General features: G+C 40.2%; 2 protein-coding genes across 15 annotated transcripts in view; one reads left to right on the top strand and one right to left on the bottom strand.

Moving 5' to 3' along the window:
• The window catches only part of RPRD1B (regulation of nuclear pre-mRNA domain containing 1B), a 103343-nt gene extending 86614 nt beyond the window's left edge, over nt 1-16729 (bottom strand). For 7 of the 11 annotated variants that reach the window (XR_014236024.1, XR_014236025.1, XR_014236026.1 and 4 more), the window contains exons 1-3: nt 16192-16716; nt 10486-10615; nt 2940-3073 (exon numbers count right to left, since the gene is read on the bottom strand). Coding sequence is in view for 7 of the 11 variants with exons in the window: in XM_082362017.1 (XP_082218143.1) it covers nt 2940-3073; nt 10486-10615; nt 16192-16342 (415 nt within the window). In the remaining 4 variants the exon portion in view is untranslated. Of the gene's footprint in view, nt 1-2939; nt 3074-10485; nt 10616-16191 lie in introns of all 11 variants that reach the window. The other 4 variants (XM_082362011.1, XM_082362013.1, XM_082362016.1 and 1 more) reach the window with 4 other exon arrangements.
• Nucleotides 16730-16792: 63 nt separating this feature from the next.
• The window catches only part of TTI1 (TELO2 interacting protein 1), a 43599-nt gene continuing 38801 nt past the window's right edge, over nt 16793-21590 (top strand). Inside the window, exon 1 of one of the 4 annotated variants that reach the window (XM_082361927.1) lies at nt 16793-16881. The gene's annotated coding sequence lies outside the window, so the exon portion shown is untranslated. Of the gene's footprint in view, nt 16882-16905; nt 17151-21590 lie in introns of those variants that run through there. The other 3 variants (XM_082361924.1, XM_082361925.1, XM_082361926.1) reach the window with 3 other exon arrangements.

Consider the following 21590-nt stretch of genomic DNA (forward strand, 5'->3'; position numbering starts at 1 on the left):
TAGAGCTTGTGCTCTTAACCACCATGCTCTCCAGCCTTGCACAAAATCTGGGGGGCTGAACATACTAACATGACTCCTCCTACTTTTGCTATTGGTTTGTATTTAGAAATTCAGAATATTAGATATTAGAACTGGGAGGGGGTACCAAATAGAAGTCATATGATCACATTAATAACATCTTACCTTCACTATCTCAAGTAATCCTCACACAACCCTATGAGGTATTATTACTATTAATAGCCATACTGTACAGTGAGAACCTGAGGCTCAGAGAGGTCAAATGCCATGCCCAAGGTCACACAGCTTGGAAGTGACAGAGCTGGGATTCATACTATGGAAGTCTGATTTCAAACCCTTGCTCTGAATAGCTAAACTAACTATATACTAAGGTCCAGGAAAGTTGTGTGACCTACTCATGAAATCATACCCTCATTCAAGTCTACTGAATCCCTGCGCTTTCAGGGAAAAATTATGGTGTGAAGAACATAGGCTTTTAAGTTATACAGACCTGGGTTTGAATTCTCTACTTATCTATTATATCTACTTGGACAAAATTACTGTACCCTTGCGAGTCTTAATATCTTCAACTGAAATATGAAAATAATACCTAGTACATAGAGTAGTTGTAAGGATCTAAAATAAGTTAACATGAAAAGCAGCCAGCAGAAGGGCTGGTGCTGAATAGGTGCTCAATAAATGCTATTTCCTTTGTATCTACCTTTCCTTTCTAAAGCCTACAACTATAGGATACCATGTGATTTACGTGGGACTGAAGTAAGTAATGAAGTTCCACTCAGTCAAGCAACAGCATGAGTATTCCCAAGAATACAGAGACAACTTTAGAATCACTGGGTCTTATACCTGGGATTGAAAAAAGGAAGAAAAAAACCCCACAGATTTTATATTACAGGTACACAAACTCAAGAAAACTCCAGTTCTAAAACAAAATTCCTAAGCTCACACATTCTCCAACATTAGAAATGTCAGTTCCACAGGAAAATTTTTATTCCAAAAGTAAACTCTGTAAAGTTGTCTGAAGATAAAGAATTAGCCTTGAATTAAGGTTGAAATATAAAAGGACTATTTAAATTTGGAAATAAGCTTCTGGAAAACTCATCAATATTTTGAAAGGATTGTGTAAAATATTCTGATAACTCAGGTCCAAAGAAGACAGTGAGAAGACAGAGTGAGTTAGCTGAGACAAACACATTGGAACCTTCTGAAATGTGTTTTCATCTTTACAAACTAGAGAAAGAGAAATGATCTTTAGAACAGCATTACCCTCTACATTAAAGGAATACTGCCTCTATTGCTGTTAATGTCTAGACACTCAAAAAAAAAAATCAGAAACCCAGTGGAGCTATTTTCAAATCTGCCACTGCCACAGATTCCCCAATTTGTCTGACTGCTTCCTGAGTGCAAAACTATTTCTCACTCCTCTCTTGCTCTTTCCTATACTGTCTAGCATAGTTGTTTACTCAAAGCACATGTTTGGCAAATGCTTGTTTAACTGAAATTCAACACTTAGCTTCAAACATCATCTTTCAGAGCTCTCCTACTTGCCCAAAGGTGTTTTTAAAAAATCAGCACTGTTTACCAATGGACTTCAAGTCAGAGGAGAGAAAAGAATGCTGGATAATTCCCCAACACTGTGTAGAATACTTCCAAAGGATACAACACAAACACTGCCAGAATCCAATCCAATCCCAAAATTGTTTTCTATCAATTCCAAGTAAAACAACAATGACCTGCAGACTGAAAGCACTTATGTCATTCTTAGAAAGCCTCTAACCTCCAGTTTCACAGGAAAGTTACTCCACCTTAAAACGCATATAAACTCAGACCTGGAAGAGATTGTGAAAGGTATACAATAAAAAGAGTTGCTGAATGAATGATATTATCACATATGCTAATTGTGGTTAAGTTCTATTGCAGAGGCATGTACAAAGTCCCAGAGGAAGATGGAGGGAATTGGTTACATGTGCCCAGACAAGCTAGCAAATATGTCAGAATGTGAGCAGCATTCTTAAAGAATAAGTTCACCACAAAAGGGGCATAAGGACATTTTGGGCAGAGGTAACAGCAGATGCAAAGGAAGGGGTACCAACAGAGCATCCAGAGGGGAAATTGCTAGGTATGGCCAAAGAATATGGTATATGTGAGAAAATGGGAGAAGAATCTGGAAAAGTAGACTAGTTCACATTATAAAGGGTCCTAAATACAATGTTAGTATTTGGACTTAATCCTCCAGGCAATGAGCATGTGTACAGTTAGATCAGATCTGCAGCTTAGAAACATGTCATGCCAGCTAGAATTAAGCCACAACTAACTGGAAGCCAAAGAACCAAATAATGTTTGATCTTACTCCTCTTTAAAAGAAAAAATAACATAGCTTTTAAGAAGGACTTGGTAAAATTCACACACATACATGAACACACTATCTCAGGATATTCTGGGTTCAATAAGGACCAAAACCAATTTTAGACAGCAGCTGACAACCATCAAAAGTATGTCCCCAAACCACATCAATATTTAATGAAACCAAGTTCCAAAAGGGCTGAAGGACTTATCCAAGATCCTATAGTAGTTAGCGGCAAGGCTCAGACAAAATCTTAGCCCAGGGTACTTCCTAGTTCGCCATAACTCTGAACAATTTTGTTGTTCCTTTCCCTTGTGCAAGGAAAGTCTCTGAAAGGCATAAGCGTGCCAAGGAGAATACAGATCAAAAGGTAGGATATGAGATGATGAATAGCATGAATACTAGAACCAGGCTTACACACTGCAAGCACTATATAAATTCTCACCATCGTTTATGATCATCTCTCTCTGAAGAATCATATAATCGCTGGTGGTTCACAGCAACCCCCACTGCAGCTTTTCATATGTGATTCGAAAGTAGGCAAAGACCAAGAGCTGTAAACATGTGGTGATGTTTCTACCTTTGGGGGGAGGGCTCTTGGAGTCCTCCATAGACAGCTTCAGCTGCTGTATGAACTCGCCGCCATACACACTTCTTTCTTGCCAGATGTTCAGCAATCTTTCTAAAGGTTTTTTACAGCCTTCATCTGCCTCTCTGCCCAGAAAAGACGAAAAGATATATATAAGCTTAAGATTTTTTGCTTTTAATTAGGACAGATTTACTTTAAAAAAAAAAACAAAAAACCAACAACTGACTAAATGATTTACATATTTAAAAACAGAAGGAAGAGTAAGGTACATACTGTAGTTAATGGATATTCAAAACTTGACCAGAAACTACATTCTTCCTGTGGTGTGCAGGGAAGACAGAGGGATTATGTTACAGAATTAATCTGTCTCTTTTATCCTCTTTGAAAGATGGGGCAAATAGGGCAAAAAGCCAAAGGCTGATTTTTACTGACAGAGAATTATCAAAAATCAATCATATCAATTGTGACAGCTTGCTTTTTACAAGGCATTAACTGAAATCTAGTGCCAGATATACTGCTGGAAATTAAAGCAGGCCAAAATTTTTAAGGACAGGAAAAAAATGATTAAAACCAAATGTTTAAAGTAGGGAAGAAATTCATAATAACTCATCAGTGCTAACACACCAACACCTCTAATATGTATAAATACAATCGTACACACATATATGTCAAGACTGATCTCAACTTTAAACTCACTACTTCATAATTATTTTAATTCCAGTCTAGGTCTGTATTCCAGATTCACACAAAGGTGTCTAGCAGATAATCTCAGAACACACCGAGCATAATACAGTCCTTTGTAATTTATATCTGAATGAAAGAAGCTAGTTATTTTCCTGACATACTACTCTCTTAAAACACATCACTCTCTTATTTTTCAGTGAGATGACCATAAATCACACTCAGGGTGAAACAGTTGTTTACCATAAAGTGTCAGACGGCAAGTGGAAGCATGGGGGAAGACTTTCCGAAAGGAAAACAAATTCCCTCACCATGTACTGTGTTACTATGAATTGTTCTGTTCTGTGAGGCTGTGCGGATGTCAATGACCTTACACTGAGGAACTATAAACAAGAAGGGTTACCCTGACATCTTAGTATCTAAGTCAGTATCTTTAGTGGGAACCTCAAGAAGAAACCATATAAAATTCAACTCAGATGGGAATTTCACTCACCCCCAGCCCTAACAGCACTTTTCTAAAACTTATGTTAACACTCAAGATGAGCTGAGTTTCCGGCCTAATCTGGTCAGATTGTACTTATGAATTATTAGTGGCAAATTTCACTAAATTGGGGGTTAAAGTACTAACTAAATCAGGATACATACAAATTAATTATTCTATTGGTAAAGCTGTTTTTTTTTTTTTTAAGTCAGAGGTCAGGGTGAGGGGGAAAAGGGGGAAAAAACTTCCACTGATATTTATAAAACTTAAAGATATGACCTTGATATTTATAATAAAAACATCTCTACTCCATCTTCAAAATATATCTAGAAACAAATTACTTCTCACCTCTTTCTCTGCTCTCACCCTGATCCAAGCCACTATCATCTCTTGTCTGATTACTGCAACAGCCTCATTACTAGTCTCCCTGCTTCCACCCTGTCCTCCAACCATCTATTCTCAAGTTTTAAATCCTAACTGTTGTGTTAAGGTAGAGCATGTCGCTCCTTTGCTCAAAACTTCCAATGGTTCTTCCTGGTCTCCCTCAGAATAAAAGTGAAAGTCCTAATGAAGCCTACAAAGCCTTTCTCAGCCCAGCCCATTATTTCTCTGACCTCACCTATCCTCACTCTCCCCTCCCTCCTCAACAGCTCCCTGGCCCTCCTGCCATAAAGTGTAGGACCTCTGCACTTAGCTTGGAACCAAGGCTCAGGCCAGGCAAGGATCCTTTGCTCTCCTCCTTCAGGTGCGTATATTCACACAGCACCTTTTCAGTGAATCCTTTCCTAATCTCCCTACTTAAAATTACACTCCCTACTCCTACTTAATTTTTCTCCACACAATTTATCTTCTGGTGTGCTATATATCGGTTTCCCTGTTGTTTATACTCTCTTTCCATTTGAATGTGATTTCCACAAGGGCAGGGATTTGTCTTTTTCCCCCACTGCTATATGCCCTAGAACAAGCACAATAAATATTTAATTGCAATGTTTTTTTTGAAAAATGTTAGAAAGGTTTCAGTAGGCCATACAATTAGTTAACTTTCAATGACCATTTTACCACATCAAGGTCATTCATGTCAGACATCAATTAAGCATTCATCTGCGCATTAAGGTTTATGAAATACTGTGCTTGAAATACAAAGAACAAGGCGTAGGTCCTGACCTCTAGGTTCTTGACCCAGCAGCCCCTCACCTCTCCACACCCTACCTGAGGCTTCATGTTCTAGCAACACTCAACAGTAAGTATTTTCTACTCAGCACTTGCTGCCACTGGTACGTGTGCCTATGCTCATGCTTTCTCCTCTCACTTGAATGGAATCCCCAAAACAGAACAAGGTGAAGAGCAAAAGGTTCTGAGTAATTCTGGTGGCTGAAGTACTATATGGGGGGGTGTGGAAACAGCAGAAGAATCTGGAGGGATACAGTGGAATTAGATTATAGAGGACCCTAAATGCCATACTAAACATGTGGCCTTTATCCTGAAGGCAATGGGAAGTCCCTAATGTGATCAAATGCAGGCTTTAGAAAAATAAAGTCATTATAACTACTGTAACAAAATCACAGCTAATCAGAACTTAACTGGTTGGTACTTTTAACATAAAATCTGTTCTCTGCAAATTCTCTTAAAAGAGAAACCAATCATGAAAACAAATTCTTATCAAGGATTTAGTTAAAAGGGTTGGGAGGGGCACAACACCCATCCAACCACCATCCACCATTCCCGGGGCTATTTGGGGCTTGATTAAGACTGATAGTGAGTACAGTTGCAGTCACACTACTATATAGCGGATACTGATGCTCAAACCTGTTGTAACCAAAAGATTTTCAAAAGGCTTTCACCACTGAAGGCTACAGCCAAAAGGGTGCTCGACTTTAATTAGTGAACATAATTAACCATGATAGGCTAATTCTTTGAGCACTACAGTAAATCAAAGTTTTGCCAGCTAAGGTCTAAAGATATAGACACAACAGTCAAGAAATTTTTTACTGATGAGGTTTTGCCCTAAGTAGCTCCAATGAAGTGGAAGTCACTTTAGCACCTGAAATTGGATACAACCAAAGCAAAAAAGTCATTTTATGACAGAAGGAGCTATCTTTTCAAGTTGTACTAACTCCATTCTAACTTGAGAAATCTTTAAGTGAAAAAACACAAAAAATCTTTGCCACTTATCAATGAATAAACTGAAAGATGATAAATAAGTACATATGTAACTTATTTTGCAGAACACAACTTAGTATCTTAATTCTAAATATTTATAAATTCAACCACTGAAAATTTGATCTAAAAAGTGAAAAGTATGTGTTATACACACGTAGGACTACTGCTTGAAGTGTCAGCTGGATACCAGAGGGCTTCCCAAGCCAGCGTGGGGGCCTTTTCTTCCTCTGCAGCTCAAATGGCACTGCCTTGGTACACCCACTATAATTTGTGTACTTCTCTCTTATCCCATGCACAGTAGGACTATAGCAGGCCTACTCAGGGCATAAATTATTTCTAAGTATCCTCAGCACTTCCAACAGCGCCTCATGTAAAGGTAAAGCAGAAACAGTCCTTTGCAATTGTATAGAAAAGAGTTAACACAGCAGGCCTGAGACTGCTGCCCTTAGAAAGGCCTGCTCACGAGGTCGGCCCTCGACTGGCATCTCGGAACCTGGATTTCAGAAGCGTTCCCATCATTCCCTAACTGATAAGGGCGGTTTACTGTGCTTAAGCTGTTTATACAAACAGTATGGTTTTTGCTGAACACCTGCTTTCCTTCTGGGAGCCTAGAATTTTGGCGGAGTGCCTGTGACCAACCCTAACAAAATCCCTAGGTACTACATCTCTAACGGGCTTCTCAGGTAGAAAACACTTCACATGTATTGCCACAGTTCAAAGGGGGAGGAATTAAGTATGTCTTGTGTGACTCCACTATGAAAGGACTCTTGGAAGCTTATGCCTTGTCTCCTCTGGACTTCATCCCTTGCACCTTTTCCCTTTGCTAATTTTGCTTTATATCCTTTCACTGTAATAAATCATAGCCAGGAACACAATTATACCCAAGTCCTGTGAGTCCTCCTAGCAAGTCACCAAACCTGGAAGTGGTCTTGGGGACCCATGACTGTTATAACAGGAAATAAATATGTATATGGTGATAATTCCAAATTTATGTCTCCAGAAATCAATTTCCTACTGAGCTTCAAGACTGTTTCATCCATCCGCCTATATGGCATCACCCTTTGGAATATCTATTAGCCATCTCAAACTTAACATGGCCAAAACAAAACTCTTGATTTCCTCTACCATATCTTTACCTCAATCTCCACCTCGGTAAACAGCACCATCAGCCATCCACATACTCATGTCAAAAACCTAGAAATAATCTTTGATTTCTCTTTTCCCTCACTACCAAGCTCCCACTAATCCTATCAGTTTTACATGGGGGGGGGGGGGCACAAATCTACCCATAAAGTAAACATTCAACAAGTGGAAGCTATTATCTCCTCAATGCTCCTGAGACCTAGCCAATGTCATCTCTAGCCTACACTAGAGCAACACCCTCGACCTCAGGTCCCTGCCTCTCCCTTGGCCTTTATAATCTATTCTCCACCCCAAGCTGGAGGGATCTTTGAACAAGGCATTTGGAATATATCACTCCCCTGCTTAAAACTCCTGACATCCTTTCGGAACAAAATCCTAACTCTCTCCCAAGGCTTACAAGGCATATGTGACTATCACCTGCCTGCCTCTCTGATCTCACCTGGATGCGACTTTCCCTCTGTTCCTTGTGTTCTAACCACAATGGCCTTCATTCTGATCCTCTTAACATGCCAAGATTATTTGTACCTTAGGTTCTTTTTAATAGCTGTTCCTATTTCGCATGATTACCTCAAATGTCACTTCCTTAGAGAGGCCTTCCTTCACCACACTGGAAGAGATCCCACTCAAGAACGTCATTCTATTTTATTATGTCCATATTATCACTCTCTGAAAGTATCTTATTCATTTTGTCCTTGCCTGCCTTGTTCACTGCTTGCCCCCCTAGTATGTGGATCAGTACTTTGCACAAAGAAGGCACTTAAATACATCTTGAAGGAAAGATTAAGTGCACAACTATCTCCAAACTGAGAAGAAAACAAGAAGGCATTTGTGTGGAAAATAAGTTTAAAGTCTGGTTACTTAAACTGCTATTCAAATTAAATCTACCCTATGAGCTTGGCAGCTTTCTCTGACTTGAGAGGTTTGTTGTTTCTTTCCTAGGGGGTAGGGGGTTTGAGGGAGGAGGTAGGAAATTATCATAAAGAGATTCCTAATCAATTTTAGTCAATATTAATGGGTCCACTATCTTTGTTCATCAATCGGCCACAGAAAAACTGTACAGAGAGCACTTCTTACTGTTGATAAGGTGCATCAGGACTGAAGTGGTGTGGCTGGACTTCCTATTCTAATAATGGGGGTGGGGGTGGGGAGGGAGCTTAGAGACATGGGGATCTTGAATATAATACCTGAACGGGACCTTAAAAGAACTAGAAGAATGCAAAAAAGAAAGGTAACAGAGCTATCTTTTTTTATTTAAAAGGATCAGGTCTATTTTCCCCATAATGCCACAGAATTTGCCAAGACATTCTTACAGTGCCTCCTAGATAGGTTTTAAGATGATACCAAGTAGAAAAATTTTTAATCCTGGTATTGCTCATCCCCCCTCTCCCACCCGCTTTTCTACTTACACTTTTCTGATTTGGGAGCAGCTTATGATTACTGTTCAATTTTTAAGGAAAAATGTTATGTTTACTATCCCTATAGGAAATTTCTTTAGTCAATTTCTTATACCCTAAATTTATTAACTTATTCAACAACTATTTACTGAATCCCTACTCTGTGCCAGGGCAGACCACAGTGTTGCTCAGCTCCTGGGACACCATTCACATCAAGACTATCTAAATGGTGTTCTCGAAGGTACAAAACCCAGTAGCTCTGTGCCAGATACTCTATTAGGTGTCTGGAATACAGGAAAGAACAAAAAAGAAACAGTCCTTCTCTTCACATAGTTTATAATATAGTACACTCCCATGAATGGGCAAAGACTGTGGATTGAGCACTGTTGTTTTACTTTATCCTCACAACTCGAATGAGACAGGTGGTGACATTCCCTTTTAACTAACCTGCAAACGTGGGCTCAAAAAGCTACATAACACATCCAAGGCCACTCAGTGTTGGAGGCAGAGCTACAGCCAACGTCTAAGAAACTGAACTGAATCTCCTCAAAACAAGAAAATGCCTGTCTCCAATTTCAGAGGGCTACTCGAGTAGTCCGTTCTAAGCTTATTCTCTGTTATGACGACTCAATATTTTTTCAAGTTCCCAAACATTCTGCTTTTTCAGTATCCATGTTCAAAAAAAAAAAAAAGCCAGTTGACTAACAAAAATCTTTTATCCATCTCTACAAAGCTAGATGTCATTTCTTAAAAATCCTTTGGAGTTCTCATTTCACTCCTTCAAACTTTCCAAATCTTTCACGGAATGCCAGACTTACTTTCACACTTAAGGTCTTTCACTTACACTCTAGGCCTTAGAACAATTTTCGTTTAACCCACTAGTCTCCTTCTCACCCTTCCCAGTTTCCTTTGGCAAAGATGTTTTGTTTGATTTGCTTACTTATTAATATTCTAGTGAAAAAATAGTTTTTCTTTGCTCCTCCTAGACAACCAACTTATATCTACAAAAAAACAGTTTGTTTTTAAATAAATAAAAGTGATTTGTAAAACTTTTAATTAAATGTATAGTTTCCGTGATATCAGCTATAAGTATGCTCTACCCACCCCCGTCCTCTGTCACAAAACACAATAGTGGCACACACTTAATATGACAGAGCCAGAGCAAATATCTACTTTCCACACTAATAATTACTATCTTTGCAGGTACAGTAATGACTACTATTTTTAGTAAGTTAGACATGTAGACATCCAGAAGTAAGTAAAAACAAAGGCACAGCAACTAATTTCTTGCTTAAGGTTTTGTTACTGGAAAGTTCCCTTGTACTATTTAGCTTTGTTTTTTAACCATAAGCTAATAAGACAACTCAGCCAAACCAAGGAAAGTACCATATTCAAGAAGTGAATTCAATAGTGAATACATCTAGGAGAAAAGATGTGCTTCAAGTGCTAGACTGAGTCCCTTCAATGCATCAAAATATTTACTTGTCTGAGATAGTTTCTCAAGGAGTCAGGCAAAATATAAAACCACAATTTGGCCTCTGCAACTCTCTATAAAGTACCTCTCTTTAAAGTATGAAGCTGTCAAATTACAAAGGCTATCACACACAAAAAACAAAGAACAAAAAGGAAAAGGTAATGCATTCAAAAACAAAACAGAACAAAAAACCAGAAAACATACCTGGCAACGTGAGAAAAAGCATCCACAAGGACAGATTCAAATTCTCTAGTGAATTCAGGTCCTTTCCTTTTACTGTTTTGAATGACATCATTGGCTAAGTACAGAAAAGTAAGCTTTCTATTTGATTTGGCTGGAAAAAAAGAAAAGAAGATAATTTAGCTTACACCAAGGAAATTCTCAATTCACAATTCTTTTGCCCTAAGCTACTCCTAAAGAACACGAAGACAAGCATTACCTACTTGAGGTCAAGACTGCTATGTTTGAAAAAACAATTTAAGGGACTCCTGGAGGTGTCTAGTGAAACAGGATTGAGAATACAATTTTGAAAAAAATAAAAAACAAGAATACGCCATCTTAATTGATTGTGGTGATAGCTGCATAACTGCGAACATACTAAAAACCATTGAATTGTATATTCTAAAAGAGTGACTTGTGTGGAATGTGAATTATAGTTCAATATAATTGTTTTTAAAAAAAAAGAGAATACGCCATCTTAACTTCTGTGTTATTTTAGTCAGGGTAATTAATTGGCAGTAAAAATTAAGATAATCCAAAGAAAATTCCTAAACCTTTAAGCAGTCAATATTCTCCCGTAAATTCCTAAAGGATAAGCTGTCAATACATCTCCAGAAGACATGTTAAAACCAAGGTTTTCATTTATTATATTGCAAAGATGAGCATTTCTTACTCACTGTTAATTATCAAATACCACAGAATGAAAGACTGAGTTAAGTCTCAATTTTAAAAGATACTTGTAATTTATGCTCCTAGACCAAGAATTTCTCTTTGAACATTCCAATAACCATAATCAGTCAATGATATCAACTCTACAATCCAGAGGAATCTCTAGATGCACCAATGGATATTTATCTCAAAATACAAATATACATTAATGTTACATGATCACTGAAAATTTACACATGTCTGAAATCTGGATATGCAAAATTATGGCTCCCACAAAAAATATAATTCTTCTCTCTTATACCTACTAAATGTAGTATTTCCTATTACTCTATATGGTAGCATGCATTAAACCATAAAAACCTCACGCAATATGTCTGAGTTACAGTTGCTTGGGGGAACATTACTGAATTTCCTGGCTTCTATGCACATAACTTTTCAACCGTAAAGTTACATCACTACCATTTTTGGTCCCAGTTTTCTTTTAAAAGAAATAAATAATAACACAATCAGATAGTTCAAAACATTAAGTTTACTCCAATGCCAAAGTGCCCAAAAGACTCAAGCAAGCCCTATGTCAACCTTTACACCTGAATTACTAGTCCTTACTCCACTGCTCTCAGAAACCATTTCTGTTTCTTTTGAAATGCACACAGCAAGTATAAATTCTGACACAGCAGGCTCAAGATCTGACATTTCAAAGTGTAGCTACAGGAGAATAACTCACTCAAGTTAAAAACAAGATTTTTAAAGCATGTTATAGTTGAAACTGATGACTTAAAGTGCTCATAAAATTAAATATGGATATCCTGAAATGTACTAACCTTCTGATAATAACCTAGTTTAGATGGCCAACTGATGAGAATATTGAAAACCTGGAGCTATCTTTAACTGTTCTAATTATTATTCAAAAACAGAACAAAAGTGTCAATAGTTTCAATATCCCACTGTTGCTACAAAGGTATGATTACGGCAAAAAGCTTTTTTTTTTTTTTTTTAAAGCAAACCTTGTTCTAGGATGTTGCAGCAAGTTAAACTACCAAGTCTATAATGCCATGAAAGTTAGATTTAAAAGTTAAAAGAGGGCTTCCCTGGTGACGCAGTGGTTAAGAATCCGCCTGCCAATGCAGGGGACACAGGTTGGAAGCCTGGTCCAGGAAGATCCCACATGCCGCGGAGCAACTAAGCCCGTGCACCACAACTACTGAGCATGCGAGCCACAACCACTGAGCCCGCGAGCCACAACTACTGAAGCCCACACACCTAAAGCCTGTGCTCCGCAACAAGGGAACCACAGTAAGAAGCACGCGCATCGCAACGAAGAGTAGTCCCCGCTCACCACAACTAGAGAAAAGCCCGCACACAGCAACAAAGACCCAACGCAGCCAAAGATAAATAAATAAATATTAAAAAAAAAAAAAAGTAAAACAGAACTTCTACAAAGCAAATCGGACTAATATACTTTATGTTAAAAAACCCAGAATCCATATTGTAAAATGTCAATTTGGCCATTCAAGACCTGATACATTTTGCAGTATTACAAATATGATAGCTAAGAGAGCCAAGGTTTTCACTATCTACAATGCCAATTAATTCTCATCACCCTCAAACTTAGCAATGAGAATTTAGGATAAAACTTTATCCCTCCACATCCAGCATCCTGAATAATCAACATGAGCACCATGTGTGTAAAGGTAATATAACAAAGCCCTAGAGGGAATTCCCTGGAGGTCCAGTGGTTAGGACTCCTCCCTCTCACTTCCGAGGGGCCGGGGTTCGATCCCTGGTCAGGGAACTAAGATCCCACAAGCCGTGCAGTGCGGCCAAAACAAGCAAACAACAACAAAAACCCACAAAGCCCTAGAGCACTTGAACACACACGGTCATAATAACACACGACACACACACCCTCTACTCCAGCCCTGGGTGGTAACTCACTTGTGCAGATGTCTTTCCAATATGTCAGTATGGATTCTTTCACTCCCTACTGAGGCCCATTCCAAATTGGTTGAGATAGTTATTGAGCAAAGTTTAAATAACTGGCTGACCAAAATTTTTCACTTGTCTGGCTAGTTTTGACATCTAGAGGAAGTAATTTTTTTTAAAAAAAAAAGGCCTATTTACCTGCACTATTAAAGGTAGTAGTAGTACAAACGTAAGGTACAAATGTACTACTAAAAAATATTCATCTTAGGGTATTTTACAACAAACTGCTCCAAAAAGAAAGGGAGAAGTTCTACCTAGAACAGAGCCCAAAGGGATAAATTAAGAATTATTCCTAGGGAATGGAAAGAAAATAACACATCATGAATAGAAGTAGTACTTAAGTAGGAAAAAGAAAACTTTTAAAGTCTCATAAATATTTGGAGGCAAAACAGAGATGGTTTGTGAATGTCTTAAGGAAATGACTTGACTACAGATAGAAATGTCCGTTTTTAAAGATTCAGGGTGGGCTAGAACCTAAAAGGTTAGTCAATTCCAACATTAGGGCACAAAATCTTTTTCCACTTTAGTGCGGGGGCATTTTCAATTCATGAAGGCTGGGTATTAGGAAACTGTACACTGATGCTTGGAAGAGCATCCTCTAGTTCTGCACTGTCCAGTATGATAGCCATTAGCCACATGTGGCTACTGAACACTTGATTTGTAGCTAACAAAACTCAGGAACTGAATTTTCAATTGTATTTATTTGAAAGTTTACTTCCTTAGTCACACATTTCAAGTGCTCATGGCAAGAGGCTACCTTGTTGCACAGCACAAATATGAAGCATTTCTCTCATCACAGAATGCTCTATCAGACAGTGCCGCTTGGATCCTTTACTCAGCCATGAAAATGATGTCAAGAGACGACAATTTAACTCCTAAACTATTTTTTAACTGTGTTAACAGGCACCATGCTAAATGTTGTGTACATTACGGACAACCAGAAGAGCTAGTTTCTCCCTCAAAATATAATCCAGTGAAAGAGACATAACTAGTAAGAATGAAATAAATGCAGATTAATTCTAATAAACAAAAGCACTACGGGTTTGGTTGGAGTAAGATGATCACCTTCACTTATTAAGTGCACTGATGCACCAGGTACCTGAAAACAAGTTTCGGCGTCTCGGAGCACTGGGCTAATGTCCCAGCTGTACACTCATTAACACAGCACTTCATCTCTTCATATCTTTATCTTCTCATCTATAAAATGGGGATAATAATGCTGACCTACTTACAACTTAAGGTTTCATCATATGAAATTAGGGTTAAAGGAGATTCATAAACAAAAGTACTCTTTATTTTCTGTATCTCCAATAGGGTGAGGTGGGGAATCAAGATGGCTTCACAAAAGTGACATCTGAGGTGGATTTTGACGCGCCTCTGAGATCCTACCAGATAGGATCCTGTAGAAAGCAATTCGAATTTTTCCGCCACATCTCAGACAACAGAAATAATATCTGAATGGCACAGTGGGGTACATGAATGGGGCTCTGGGAGGCCCAGGCTCTATCCCCCAACTACCCTGAGGGCTGAGGGGACCCCCATCTCAGTACAGCACATGATATTTGGGGGGCAGGGGGTCTCTGCCAGAGGACTAGAACTGGGTCTCCTGAAAGAATCCTGGATTTTGGTGTCTGCCAGTCTGATGTAGTCCGAGCCTCACTGGTTCTAAGGCCTTGAAAATACCACTTAGCCACTTCAGTTTCCTCATCTGTAAAACAGAATGACATCCTGACCTCACAGATAGCAGAGAACACACGTAGAGTTACTTCCTATGCTATAAAGGGCCTACCACATACAGGCTGTCCAAAACAGCGCTAAGCTTCATTTGCTCAGCTTTCTGCTATGAAGCTCACTGGGGTATCAAATGGCTGTGTAGATGCCCATCTTTCCCCAGCAGACTGTAAGCAATTTGAGGCAAAGAACATGCCCCACACTGAGTAATCAGTATCCCACCTCACCATTATTTATCCAGTGCCTACACTCTGCCTGACACCATGCTAGATGTTCATGTGAATTATCCTGTTTACTCTTCACCCCAAGTTGTTTGAGCCTCCGTTTTATTCTCATCTGCTGAGTTCCTACTTCACAGAACTCTGAGACTGTAAAAAATGACAATGTATATAATGATATCAGTACTGCACTTGGCACAGAACAAAGGCACAGTAAATATCAGTTATCATTATCTCTATTTTACAGATCAGGAAACTGAGGGAAAGAGAGGTGAAGCTGCGGGGGCTCAGTAAATGGCAAAGTCAGGCTCCAGAGGCACTTGGCCTCTGGAGCCAACATGCTATCAAGCTCCCAACCCAGTGCCTGGCACACAACAACAGGCTGAGCTCAATCAATGGCTGCCAGATGCTGAGCAGGGTCTAGAACCAAGGAGAGCTGCATGAGAAGAGGAAACTGAGAGGCAAGGTCTAGGTGGTGTGGCCCCTTGACTTCTCTGCAATGGCAGTGACTGTACCCACTTCCAGGGCAGTGCTGAGGACTAAGTACGAGGATATACATAAGGTCCTAGCACAGTGACCGGCACAGAATAAAGGCTCTGTAAGTGGCAGTTACCCTTGTCCTCTTTTGACAGATGCGAAAACAGAGGCTTAGAGAGAAGAAACTTGCCCGGTATCACTCAGCTAGCAAGTGGCTAAGCCAGGGCTCGATCTAGGTAATCTTACTCCGAATGCCCAGCAATCGCCTGGCACACAACAGGCTAAGGCCTGTACCCTCCACCAGGCGCTCAACGCTGCCGAGAGAATAATGGTCACAAGTGTCAGGAGGAGCCAGAGAGGAAAGCGGCTGGGTTAACTGGGAGTCCTGAGCCCCGGTCGGTGGAACCTCAGACAAGTACCTTAAACCCTCCCAGGCCTCAGTTTCCTTCTCCGAGAAATGGGGATAACACTGTCTCCAACCTCAGAAGCGCAATCAATCAGAGGCCCAGGCCTGGAAAGCCAGGCTCAGCTAAGAAGCTAGAGGGGCCTCGGGAGTGGGTGCGGGAGAGGGCTACCCGGGAGGAGGACCCATGGGGGTAGAGGGAGTGTTTACCTTTGCGGAGCTCGCGGTGCCACACCGAGACGATGGGTCCCGCGTGCTTGCGGTGGTGGATGAGCCACAGGGAGAGGGTCTGCACGCTCTGCTGAGAGTTGCTCAGCTCTGAGAGCTTCTTCTCCAGCGCCGACTCGGAGAAGGAGGACATGGTGGCGGCGGTGAGGCCCGGCAGGGATCGGCCTGGGCCGCCCAGTGCGGCGGGGAGAGCGACGGCACGAGGCCGGGACCTCACCTGGCGGCCTGCGGGACTCTTTATGACTGACAGATGGCCGGGGGGGGCCAGGAGGGGGAGGGGATGGGTCTCCGCAGTATCAGCCGCCCGCGCCGCCGCCACAAGATGGCCACCTACCTCTCACCCCGCCGCGAGAGCAGGGTCAAAGGGCAAGGGCCGAAGTGGCGGGGCACCGGGGGGACTCAGAGTATAGAAAAACACCCCTCCGATGGCGAAGGCCTCTTTGAATCTCGCTCGGAGCACTCCGAAAGCGACAGACAGGGAAAAGGGCGCACTTCGGAGGCCTCCGGAAGGCGCTTTGACCGCTCGCGCCAGCACGCCGGCGCAGTGAGTGTCACCGGAACCCTTTCTCCCGCTCCCGCAGAACCTTTCTGGCGCGGTGCGGCGCGCGAGTTACGCGTCACTTCCGGCGCGGCGGAGGAGGTGCGAGAGTGAGGGAAAGGCTGGAAGACGAGGTAAGGCAAGAGTGGCGCGAACGAGAGGGAGACAGCAACCGCGAGCCCTTAGAGGGGGATCCTGAGGGGATGCTGAGGCTGAGAGATCATGACCTGGGGATGGAACGGGACCTTTCTCCCTCACCTGGCAGGCCCCAGCAGCAATCTTCCTCCGTACATGTCCTGCTCTCTGGCCGCCCCCCACAAAAAGCTTTTTTTGGTTCTGCCAAGCCACCCACGTGCACTTTTCACGCCTCCACGCCTTGGCTCTTGCTGTTCTTTTTCCAAAGGTGACGCCCCCCTTCTCACGCGGTGGGCTCCTACTAGGCCTCCGGGACCACCTTTAGTGGCCAGTTCCGATGTTTAGTCTGTGACAGCACCGCCGTCAAACACACCCTTGTGCCCCCAGCTCTTAGTTGGTTGTTGTATTCAGGGAATTACAGGCTGCCTTCTGGGGGTTCATTTGACTATTGCTCAAATTTAAGTAATACATGTTAACTTTGTGGGGGGGTGGGGTAAAGAAGTCAATGGGTTCGTTGGCCTCCTTTAAGAAACACTATTTGAGACTCTATCCTTTAACTATTTTTTAAAAGTTTTAAATTCCAATTATCACATCAGCAGAGAAATTTGTTCTTCTAACTGCTGTGGGGTGGTGGTAGGGAGTTAGGTTATTGTAGACATAGTAGAATTTTTAAATGTCCTGATCATAGTGGAACAGACCAGTTGTGGGCAGGTTCCAGTTAGGAGGCACTGTGCTAGTTGATGCCTGTTTTTGCTCATACTGCGCTGTTCTTTGCTTAGGTGCTTTTACTCCTCCTTCAGAATGGAATCATCATAATCATAGCCAACATAATGAGCTGCTGCTATGGGCTAGACACTGTGTTTTCACATAGTGACTCATTTAATACAACAAAGCTATGCAATAGGTATTATGTTATTCCCATTTGGCAAATGAGGAAACTGAGGCTGAGGGAGCTTGGGTGACCTGCCCAAGATCACATAACTAAGATTAGAGAGAAGGGACTCTATCTTTTTTACCCCAGCACCTTATTTGTAGCTGAGGTGAATAGCCTAAAATCACAGTCAATATCTAGTCATAATTACAACCTAGGGCCTTTGAGTCCAAATCTAGGCCATCTTTCTGTATTAAGTAACAGTGTCATATACTGAGCACTTTTATACCGAGTCACTGTGTATTAAGCACATTACGTACATTCTTTTATTTAATCCTTACAACAGTCCTGTGGGGTACGGGTTATTATCACTATTTGACAGATGAGAAAACATTAAACATGGGTGAGTCATCAGTGTCACTTGGACACAAGAAATGACAGAACCAGGAATCAAATCAAGGTTATCTTATCCCAAGTTCTTCACTCCCAAGCCAGTGGTTGATTTATTCATTCAGCCGATAATTTTTGAGAACCTATGTCTGAAGCACTATTCTAGGCAAACAGACAGAATCTATGTCCTTGGAAGCTTACCTTCTGCAGGGGAAGATAAACATGTGTGTAAAATGAGCCCGAAAGTTATAAATGCCTTGAATAAAAATAAAGGAGGGTAAGCGGTATGAGGAATGCACGTATGGGCGGATTGGTGTGTATTATATATACTGGTCAGAGAAGGCCTCACTGATACGGTGACATTTGATCAGAGCCTTCAAAAAAATGAGAGAACAAGCCCTATGCTATGTGGTGAATGTTGCAGGCAGAGGGAAAACCAAGTGCAGAGTCCTGAGGTCAGACCATTGTTGGCATTTTCAAGGACCAGCAAGGAGGACAGCTCAAGTGATGTGAACCAGAAGGCTAGAAATGAGCTTAGAAAAGTTGCCAGGGACCGTATCATGTGGGGAACTATAGGCAATAGTAAGGACTTTGGACATTACTCGGAATGAAACAAGAGTCCATTGGACCATTTTGAGCAAAAGAGGAGCATGTGGTTATTAAGTAGAAAATAGACAGGGTGCAAGGGTAGGAGCAGGAGGACCAGTTCAGCTGCTGTTGTGATAACCCAGGTGAAAGGAAGACTCAGACCAGGGTGGAGGTAGTGAGAAAGGGTCAGATTCTGGGGATATTTTAGAGGAAGAGATCACAGGATTTACTGACAGCATAGATATGAGGTATAAAAGAAGCAAGAGCTTATATGGCCCTAAGGGTTTTAGCCTAAGCAACCATAAGAATGGAGTTTGCATGTATGTACTGAATTGTGGGAAGAGCTGGTTTGGGTAGTAAGAGCAGTTTAGATGTGTATGTGTCTAATTGGAAATGCCTGTGCAAGTAGAGGTATCTCATAGGCAATTGGGTTTATGGGTCTGGAGTTCAAGGGAGAGATCTGGGGTAGAGATATAAATGTGGGAGTCATAAGGGGGAATAGGTATAGAAAGAAAAGGGGCCCAGTGATTAAGTCCTAGGACATTTCAACATGTGGAGGTCAGAAAGATGAGGAGGATATAATCATGTGATTTATCTTCTTTAGCCTGTTAATATTAATAACAGTGATTGATTTTCAAATACTGAGCCAGCCTTACATCCCTGGAATTTAGTCCTACTTTGTCATGGTGTGTAATTCTTTTTACATACTGCTAAATTATATTTCCTCATATTTTGTTTGGGATTTTGGCATCTATATTCATGAGGGAAATTGGTCTGCAGTTTTAAAATTTTTTTATATTTATTGAGTTTTGGTATCAGGGTAATACTAGCTTCATAAAATGGATTGGAAAGTGTTTCTTCTTCTTCCATTTCTAGAAGATTGTATAGAATTGGTGTTAATTTTCTTTAAATGCTTGGTAGAAGTCTGCAGTGAAACCATCTGGGCCTGAAGAGTTCTTCTTTCTTTTTTCTTTGATTTTGGGAATCTTTAAACAATAAATTCAGTTTCCTTATAAGGCTGTTCAGTAATCTATTTCAGAGTGTGTGAATTGTGGTAGTTTGTGTTTTTTGAGAAATTTGCCATTTCATCTGTCAAATTTATGTGGATAAAATTATTTGTGGTATTCCTGTATTATCCTTTGATATCTGTAGTCTGTAGTACTGGTATTGGTAATTCCTCTCTCTGTCTCCCTCCTTCCCTCCCTCCCTCCCTCCCTCCTTCCCTCCCTCCCTCCCTCCATCCCTCCTTCCCTCCCTCCCTCCCTCCCTCCATCCCTCCTTCCCTCCCTCCCTCCTTCCCTCCTTCCCTCTCTCTCTCCCTCTACCTCTCCCTCCCCCCACCCCCATCAGTCTAGTTAGAAGTCAATTTTATTGATCTCTCTAAAGAACCATTTCTTTGGTTCATTGATTTTCTCTATTGTTTTTTGTTTTAAACTTCAATTCCTGCTCTGATTTTTTTTATTTCTTCCTTCTGCCTGCTTTGGATTTATTTTGCTTTATTTTATTTGTCTTTTTCTAGGTGTTTACTGTGGGAGTTTAGATTATTGATATTCATTTAAGAGCTTTCCTCTTTTCTAATATATATATTTAGTACTATAAATTTCCCTTTCAGCATGGCTGTACCTGTGTCTTACAAATTTTGATATGTTGAACTTTTATTTTCACTCATTTCCATGTATTTTTTAAAAATTTCCCTTGACATTTCCTCCTTGATCCGTGAATTATTTAGAAATGTGTTGCTTAATTTCCAGGTGTGTGAAGATTTTCCTGTTCTCTATTAGTAGTTTCTAGTTTGATTCCATCGTTGTTGGGGAACACACTGTATGATTTTAGTTCTTTTAAGTTTGTTGAGGTTTATTTTGTGGTCCAGGATATGGTCTATCTTGGTGTGTGTTCTGTGGACACTTGAAAAGAATGTATATCCTACTGTCGTAGTATTCTGTAAATGTCAGTTATGTAAATGTTGGTTGGTGTGGTTGAGCTCTTGTGTTATAATTGATATTGTTCTATCAGTTGTTGAGAGAGGAATGTTGAAGTCACCACCTATACTTGTGGTGACCACCTGTACTTTTCCTTTCAGTTTTATCCATTTTTGCTTCACACATTTTGCATCTCTGTTTTGTGCGTACACACTTAAGATTACTATGTCTTCTTCATAGATTTACCCTTTAATCATTATATAATGTCCTTCTTTGTCTCTGGTAATTTTTTTGCTCTGAAGTCTACTTTATCTGATATTAATATAGCTAGTCTTGCTTTCCTTTGATTAATGTTTACATGATAATATCTTTTTCCATCTTTTTACTTTCAACCTGACTATATCATTATGTTTGAAGTGAATTTCTTGTAAACAGCATATAGTTAAAGTCATATTTTTTAAGCAACTCTGACAGTCTTTTTATTGGTGTATTTAGACATTTTACATTTAATATAATTATTGATATGTTAGAGGTTAAGTCTGAAATTTAATTCTTTTGTTTTGTTTTTTCTGTTTTTTGTTTCTCCATTATCTTTTTTTCTCCAGACTTCCTTTACTTGAACATTTTTTAGAATTCCATTCAATTTATCTGTAGTGTTTCTGAGTGTATCTCTTTGTATAACCATTTTAGTGGTTCTTCTAGGTATCATATTATGTGTATATAACTTATTTTTGACAGGTCTAGTGAAGTATATGTACCTTACTTCCTTTATATCTCTTTACCCTTTCCTGTTTATATTTGTCTTAAATATATCCTCTAGATACATTTAGAACCACATCAGTCAGTGTTATAATTTTTGCTTTAACTGTCAAACACAATTTATAAAATTTAAAAGAATAAGAAAAACCTATTGTATTTATACGTATTTTTATTTACCATG

Source organism: Balaenoptera borealis (assembly GCF_965194805.1).
Source record: "Balaenoptera borealis genome assembly, chromosome: 16".
NCBI lineage: Eukaryota > Metazoa > Chordata > Mammalia > Artiodactyla > Balaenopteridae > Balaenoptera > Balaenoptera borealis.